Source organism: Microtus oregoni, unplaced genomic scaffold (assembly GCF_018167655.1).
Source record: "Microtus oregoni isolate MIOR12 unplaced genomic scaffold, Mior012 000016F_ref0000370, whole genome shotgun sequence".
In the NCBI taxonomy this organism is placed as follows: domain Eukaryota; kingdom Metazoa; phylum Chordata; class Mammalia; order Rodentia; family Cricetidae; genus Microtus; species Microtus oregoni.
In genome coordinates, this window is record NW_024543075.1 from 17,505,985 (window position 1) to 17,514,642 (window position 8,658).

General features: G+C 49.7%; 1 protein-coding gene across 1 annotated transcript in view; it reads left to right on the plus strand.

The window, feature by feature from the left end:
• The window catches only part of LOC121457591 (zinc finger protein 689), an 8,578-nt gene extending 601 nt beyond the window's left edge, over window positions 1–7,977 (plus strand). Inside the window, exons 2-3 of the mRNA XM_041666488.1 lie at window positions 118–231; window positions 4,030–7,977. Coding sequence (XP_041522422.1) covers window positions 118–231; window positions 4,030–5,213 — 1,298 coding nt within the window. The 3' untranslated portion in view covers window positions 5,214–7,977. The remainder of the gene's footprint in view (window positions 1–117; window positions 232–4,029) is intronic.
• The last annotated feature ends 681 nt before the right edge of the window (window positions 7,978–8,658 follow it).

Sequence of the window (8,658 nt, forward strand, 5' to 3'; positions counted from 1 at the left end):
GACCCAGGGTCCTGACCTGCGGCCAGCTTGTTAGGGGTGGGGGCAGAGCCTCGGTATACTTTTCTTTTAAAGCATCATTTCCCGAGGCCAGCCCTCTGACTGGTTCTCCTCCCCCAGGATGTGCGGGTCCCAAACCAGCTCTCATCTCCTGGTTGGAACGAAATACCGATGATTGGGAACCGGCAGCCCTAGATCCGCTGGAGTACCGGAGATGGGTAACATTCCAGAGAAGTGAGTTAAAAGTGCCCGCGGAGACCCTGCAGCCCTCTAAACTCTTTCGACTCAGAATTTTGGTCTGGTTAGGGGTAACCGGTTGCTTGTACTGTAGCAAGCTAACTACCTGTAGTAGTCCATTGACATAAATGAATCACTGAGCTTTGGAAAAGATCCTGCTCCCCAGGATCTGGGACCTACCGTCCATTGCACGGAACTCGGGTCCTCTGAAGAGTAGGAAGCCTCAACCACTGAGCCATCCCTCTAGGCCCTGATTCACTCTTGAATTTAAAAAAGAAAAGAAAAGGCCCGTTAATTTGAACGTGCTCCTAGGCTGTGCACTCCTGGATGAAATGGGCTCAAAGGTCTTCAACATTGTTTACAGCTGCGGCTCTCAAAGTCCTAGACCAGCAGCTGCCTATCTGGGAGTTGTCTTAAGTCAGGAGTTTCTATGTTGTAATAAACAACATGACCAGAAGCAGCTTGGGGAGGAAGGGGTTTATTTAACTTACATTTTCATATTATAGACCATCATCAAAAGGAAGTCAGGGCAGGAACTTCAAGGCAGAAACTGAAGCTGAAGCCATGAGGAAGGCTGCTTACTGACGGCTCCCCTGCTTTCTTATATATCCAAGACCACCTGCCTAGGGATGGCACCACCCACAGTGGGCTGGACCCTCCCACACCAATCACTAGTTAAGATGATGCAGGTTTGCCCAGAGGCCAGTCTGGTGAGGGCATTTTCTCCATTGAGTTCCCTCTTCCTAAATGACTCTAGCTTGTATGTATCAAGTTGACATAAAACAATCCACACTGGCCCCTTGTCACCTTGACACACAAACACATCCCTGTTACCCTTGTTCATCCCAGGGCCTCAATTCAGACCCTCCAAAAGTTGGGTCTCCTTACAACGTCCAAATTCTCTTTCAAAGAGTTTCTCTAGAATATCCCAAATCTCTCTAAAATTAACTACAGGTTCCCATAAAAGAAACAACAACAACAAGAAGTTGTGTACTTTATTCCAAATAGTAACCACCAGAGCACAGTTACAATAAAATCAAAGCTAAAGGAAGGTCCAACAGTATGAACTTCTCAGCTTCAGACTGCCGGCCGCACCGTCTTCTGGGCCCAGCAGACTTGGCAGTGGCACTTCCATGACCACCATCCCCAGCACATGCACCTTGTTTGCTAAGCCAGCTCCACTCGGCAGCTGCTGCTGTGGGTGTTGGTCAGCTGTGGTAATGGATCTGCCAAATGCTGAGGCTACCCCTTCCCCACTATCCTCTGCTGGGCTCCCGTTAGAGACGTTGACCCTGCCATACCCTGCCCAGCTCCAGTTTCCCTCCCTGACCCCTTCGGTCCCGAGGTTCCAACTTCAGCTGAAGTTGCCATGTTCACCAGTGGTCTGTACTTGCCTGCCACAGTGCCAGGCCTCAGTTGCTCCCCATGACCCTTTATGCCTTCCAAACTAAGAGGACCTGGCAGACTTACATGTAACCAAGTTCAGCTGCCCACATGAGATGCAGCCTTGGCCCCATCATGGACCGCAGCTCTGTGTACTGACCCTGAGGAAATACTCCGACATTTATGATCCTTGGTGGTACTGGTATTTTTTAATCGTGCTAATTTCTCAGACCCACCTGGCTGGCATTAATTGTCCTAGCTAAGCAAAGGTTTCAGTTTAGTAGTTCTTAATTAAAACTATCACATAGCCAGGTGGTGGTGGCGCACACCTTTAATCCTAGCAATTGGGAGGCAGAGGCAGGCGATCTCTGAGTTCAGGGCCAGCCTGGTCTACAGAGTGAGTTCCAGGACAGCTAGAGATACACAAAGAAACCCTGTCTCAAAAATTCAAAATATATTTATATATTCAATATATGTTTTATATATATATATATATATATATATATAATCACATAAATGGTCTTGGTTGAGTCTTTAAGGAGTCTCAGACTTCCCTCTGGCTCTTCACAAGCCAGGCCTTCGTCACGTGTCCTGCTCTCGGCATTGTCTTCTGAGTTCCCACAGAACAGCCCTCTGCACCCCCAGCCCTCAACAGCTTTCCCACCACACTCCTCCTCTAAACAGATGGCCCTGTCTGCCACAGCAGTACCCGACTCCTGGTGCCAGTTCCTGTCTCAGGGTCTGTGCTGCTGTGACAAACACGGTGACCAAAAGCAGCCTGGGGAGGACAGGGTCGATGACACTTTCTCATCATGGCACGACATCAGGGTAGTCAGGGGCAAGAACTGAAGCAGAGGCCCCGGACGAGGGCTGCTTATGGGCCTGCTTCTCATGGTTTGCTAAGCCTGCTTTCTTATACACCCCAAGGCCACCTGTTCAGGGATGGCACCAAAAATGGGCTGGGCACTCCCACATCAATCACTCACTAAGAAAAATGTACCACACGCCAACCTGGTGAAGGCATTTTCTTTCTTTATTTTTTTTCTTTCTTTCTTTTTTTTTTTCGAGACAAGGTTTCTCTATAGCTTTGGAGCCTGTCCTGGAACTCCCTTTGTGGACCAGGCTGGCCTAGAACTCATAGAGATCCGCCTGCCTCTGCCTCCCGAGTGCTGGGATTACAGGCGTGCGCCACCATCGCCCGGCTCTTTATTTTTTTAAAAAGATTTATTTATTATGCATACAATGTTCTGTTAACATATATACACCAGAAGAGGCACCAGATCTCATTATAGATGGTTGTGAGCCACCATGTGGTTGCTGGGAATTGAACTCAGGACCTCTGGAAGAGCAGCTAGTGCTCTTAACCTTTGAGCCATCTCTCCAGCCCCTGGCATTTTCTTTATTGAGGTTCCCTCTCCCCAAATGACTCCAGTGTGTGTCGAGTTGACATAAAACCAGTACAGGAATGCTTTAAAAATGGAAGTTCTGAGCTGGAGAGAAGGCCCAGTAGTTAAGAGCAGCTGCTGCTTTTCCAGAAGCCCTAAGGTCCCATCCCAGAACCCACATTGGGGCAGCTTACAAGGGTCCTTATGTCCAGTTGCAGGAGCGCCGTCACCATGCTCTTTAGGGAAAAGATCCTTAGGATACACATACACATTAAGTGGGAGAAAGGAAGTCAGTGGAGTGCATACAGCTGCGAGTTGTGTGCTCTTGTATGCAGGACAGGTATGGGGAGCCATACACATTTGCACCATATCAGAAAGCCCTGGAGGGCAGCTGAGAGAGCCGCTTACTGGGTGGGTGTCTGCCTCGTTTGCATACAGCTCGGGTTTGATCCCAGCCCTGGATCAGGAAGCTGTGGTGCCTGCTTGTAATGTTAACATTCGGGGTGTGGAAGAAGGGGGGGGGGGATAAGAAGTTCAAGGTCACCCCCCTTAGTGAGTTGGGGGCCAGCCTAGAGTAAGTACATGAGACCCTGTTTAAACAAACCCCCCAAACATCGGAAGATACTGACAGTTCCTACCAAGGTTTCTGGGTACCCCACGGCTAATAGAAACATTCAAGTTTTTTGTTTGTTTTTAAGGACAAAGTCTGGTGCATCTTAGTAAAGTGATGTAGCCAAGGTGAGCCACTTTATGTGGTGCAGGATTAAACCCAGGGCTTCATGAAGTTGAGGCAAGCGCTCTGCCAATCAAGCCAAACGCCCCCAAACACGGTTTTAAAAGTCCGACTAGCGCCCACCCCGCATCTTACACGGGCTGGATAAGGAGCTCTCATGCCTTCCACATCTGCACCCCACTCTTAGCTCTCTGACACTAACACTTGACAGGATCTGAGTGTATCGCTCTCGTAACCCTTAACATTAAAAGGCAAGCATAGGAACCGGTACTTAATTTTTCTGTTTCCTGGTAGAAACCAGAACCAGACAGAAGAATGAAGAGAAGGAAGTTTTCCCACCGAAGGAAGCACCCCGAAAGGGGAAGCGTGGGCGGAAACCCAGCAAACCCCGGCTGATTCCCAGGCAGACATCTGGGGGCCCCATCTGCCCTGACTGTGGCTGTACCTTCCCTGACCACCCCGCCCTGGAGAGCCACAAATGCGCCCAGAACCTGAAGAAGCCCTACCCTTGCCCGGACTGTGGGCGCCGCTTTTCCTATCCATCACTGTTGGTCAGTCACCGGCGGGCACACTCTGGTGAGTGCCCTTACGTTTGTGACCAGTGTGGCAAACGTTTTTCCCAGCGGAAGAACCTGTCTCAGCACCAGGTCATACATACAGGCGAGAAGCCCTACCACTGCCCTGACTGTGGCCGCTGCTTTCGACGGAGCCGGTCCCTGGCCAATCACCGGACCACGCACACGGGCGAGAAACCCCATCAGTGCTCGAGCTGTGGGCGTCGCTTCGCCTACCCATCTCTGCTTGCTATCCACCAGCGAACGCACACCGGAGAGAAGCCCTATACCTGCCTAGAATGCAGCCGTCGCTTCCGCCAGCGCACTGCCCTGGTCATCCACCAGCGCATCCATACTGGAGAGAAGCCTTACCCCTGCCCTGACTGTGAGCGTCGCTTTTCTTCCTCCTCTCGCTTGGTTAGCCACCGGCGTGTGCACTCTGGGGAGCGGCCCTATGCCTGTGAGCACTGTGAAGCCCGCTTCTCCCAGCGCAGCACCCTGCTCCAGCACCAGCTCTTGCACACAGGCGAGAAACCCTACCCCTGCCCGGACTGCGGACGTGCCTTCCGAAGAAGCGGCTCCTTGGCCATCCATCGCAGCACCCACACGGAGGAGAAGCTGCACGCTTGCGAGGACTGTGGCCGCCGTTTTGCCTACCCCTCGCTGCTGGCCAGTCATCGGCGTGTGCACTCAGGCGAGCGGCCCTATGCCTGTGACCTGTGCTCCAAACGCTTTGCCCAGTGGAGCCACCTGGCTCAGCACCAGCTTCTGCACACGGGGGAGAAGCCTTTCCCCTGCCTTGAGTGTGGCCGATGCTTCCGACAGAGGTGGTCTCTGGCCGTCCACAAGTGTAGCCCCAGCACCCCCAATGGTAGCCCTAGACCTGTTATAGGAGGGCTGGGTCAGAGGAGCAGTACCCTTTAGCATGGCAAAGACTATGGAAGGTCACTTTAGGGAGGGGTTCAGAGGTCACACAGAGCGGGAGCAGAACTAAAACCCTGGTCCCCTGCTCCACATTCTGAACTCTGGTGTAGTCCACCACACTGGCTGCCTTACAGCACGCCTAGAACAGTTATCAGGAGAGATGATTCCCTTTGATTAAAGTTCTCCACGCTAACATCTTAAAATAACGTGGGTGTGTTTCTACCCCAATCTCTGCAGGGCTGCCTTCTTAGTTTGTGTGTATAGAATCCATTCAGTCAGGAAAACGAAAACCTCATTTGTAGAGGGCAGAACCTTCCTGGCTCTGCCTCTGTCTCCGTATCACGGAAAACCCACTCCTGCCAAGTGGTAGGCCGTTGCTGCAAACTGCCGAGTTCCCTACCTCACAGGGCAGCTCACCTCGCGGGTTGGTGCTAATCTCTTCAAGGCTGTACACCGCATTCTCCCTTGGAAACGTGGCCTGGAAAATGTTTAGTAGTTTACCCACACGGTGGTTCTTCAGAAAACCTAATCACAGCTACTTTGTGCCCAAGTAGGTCACCTTTGTGCGCATGTGTGTGTGTGTGTGAGAGAGATGGTGGTCTCACTACCACAAGTGATTCTCCCGCCTCAGCTTTCTGAGTGGTTGGGGGCTGGTGCCAGCACATCTGGCTCTGGTTAAGCATTCTTTAAAAAAAAAGTGTATATACATATTTAAAAGATGTATTTATTATTATTTTATGTGTTTGATGTTTTGCCTGCATGTGTATCTATGCACCATGCTTGGGCCTGGTGCCCAAGAGATGCCAGATGAGGGCATCATATTCCCTGGAGCTGGAGTTGGGAGCCTCCATGGCTGCGGCTGCTGGGAATGGAACCCCAGGCCCTCTGGAAGAGCACCCAGTGCCCTTAACCGCTGAAGAATCAACGCCAGCCTCTGGTCAGTCATTCTCTGGAGAGTGGCTCTCAGGTTCCCCGTGTGAACTCTCCAAGTGGCTGTTTTCAGTGCCTCCTCTTACAGATCATCCGAAACCCCAGCACCGCCGTGTGTCCAGGGAGCCCTTCAATCTGCGGCGTTTTTATTTACTCTGGGCAGCACTGATGTGGGGGGCAGGGGTGCCAGTGTGTTTGTTGGGTTCCAGCCCTACCCTTTCCTTTTAGAGATGTGATAAAACCAGATCATCTTCACCACACTTGGGAATTGGTTCAGGCTGGGTCTGAGGCACCAGCGCGGGAAACTGGGAGGTTTGACTACTTTGTTCTTGTTCTTGTTTTTGGTGTTTTTTTTTTTTGTTTTTTTGAGACAGGGTTTCTCAGTGTAACCCTGGCTGTCCTAGTACTTACTCTGTAGACGAGGCTGGCCTCAAACTCACAGAGATCCTCCTGCCTCTGCCCTGCCTCCTGAGTGATGGGATTAAAGGCTTGTGCCACTACCAACCGGCGAGAGGTTGGATTTGAAGAAACAGTGGGGGACCAGAATCTAGCAGCAAGAGGTAGACTTGAGTTTGCTACAGGTAGCTAGTGGCTGGGAAAATCCCTGGGAACTGGGTCTTATTTTTTTTTCCCTTGTTTTCATCAAAATAAGGAAATAGCATGGAACCTCCCATGGGGCCCCATTCAGCTTTTGCTCATGAATTAAAGTGAGGTCATTCCAGGAGGGTAGAAGCCATGAGAGCAGTGTCTAACTTTGTGCTGCTTCCATGGTACCCACCCAAAGAGCTGCTCAGTAAAACTTGACTACCCTCTTGCCCTCAGCAGCTGCACCAGAGTGGAATTTCTAAACACGACTTAGCATATTCCAACAGCTGAAGCGTGTCATCCTGCAGTTGCCTCTTCCCACAATGCATCTGCTCTCAGCACTAGGTAGGGAGCAGATGGAACACACCAATTTGTAATTACCTCTATTTAGGTGTTTGGCAAGCCGATTGTAACCATTCATTTCTTCGTGGATAATGAGTGCCCTCTGGGCAGGGGCCTTGACAGATAGAATTTCATTAAAATATTTAATGGATAAATTCTTCTGGAATTACTCTTCATAAAATGTGAATTTAGCTCTTCGGACGAGAAATTCCCTGTTATGATGAAGATTGAATGCCTTAGCCCGAGTAGCCTGCCTTTCCCTAGCCACGACTTAGGCTGTCTGCCAAGTCTTCACCATTCGAACTGCCGGTGTGTTACCGACTAGTGAAGTAAGCCCTCAGTCAGGAATTTTACAGTGCTACTGGGCTCAGTTTGTAACCCAAAGATGTGGAAGCCATCATGGTTAGCTTCCATTGTGTCCATGGAGAGCAGAGGGAAGAGCAGTATAGGCTTCTCCATTCCAAGTGTGATTCTGGCCTGTTACTCAGTAAGGACCCCAGCATCTTTCCAGGAAATTCTTCTCCATGAAATACATGGGGAAAATCACAGTTCTGTTGAGAAGGTCGTGATTCCTTTCCCAGTCCCAACCTCAGTTGCTCCTCCAGTGTTGTGATGTTACCAGATATTCTTAGCAGTGAGTACCTTTTATTCACCAAAAGACAAGCCATCCAAGAGACTGTCCGCACTCCACTGCCCCCTACTGGCTCCCCAGTGTACCTACTAGTGCACTTGTTCCCGTCAGCTCTTGGGGGAGTCCTTCATGTGCAACATTCATCAGTAATAGCTTTGCCTGGATTCTGTCCCACTTTTACACCCTCTATTTTTTGACAGGGTTTCTCTGTGTATCCTTGGCTTTCCTGGAACTCTATAGACCAAACCTCAAACTCACAGGATATATCTGTTTCTACCTGAGTGCTGGGAATAAAGGTGTGAGCCACTACCACCTGGCTATTATTTATTCTTTTTCCTCCTAGATTTATGAGAGTCCTCTTGTCTTTCACAATACATTCTAGCCTATAAACATACTAAGATCTATCTTTAAATCGTTTTTATTTTATTTTATTAATCTTTTTTGTTTGTTTGTTTTTTGGTTTTTCGAAACAGGGTTTCTCTGTGGCTTTGGAGCCTGTCCTGGAACTAGCTCTGTAGACCAGGCTGGTCTCGAACTCACAGAGATCCGCCTGCCTCTGCCTCCCAAGTAATCGTTTTTTTAAAAAAGAATTTTCCCTCTGGCCTGTCTCCGTTTAGTTTCTGATAAATTTATTATGCAACAGTGCATTCTATTTTCTGCACACGACTCTCACTGCTGCACTGTGGTCTGCAGCCGGCTGTAGCATTGCTGCACTGACGAGGCGCTTCCTGTGTGCCTTCACTACAGTGACCACTATTAGTCAGGGTGCCTCGAGTCACAGAACTTATGGAATGAATCTCTGTCTGTGCGCATGTGTATATACATGTATATATATATGTACATATATATGTATGTACTGGAATCTATTGGAATGACCTACAGGCTGCAGTTCAACAGTGACTAGTTGTGAATACAAAGTTCAAGAATCCCAGAGTTGTTCAGTCACATGAGGTTGGG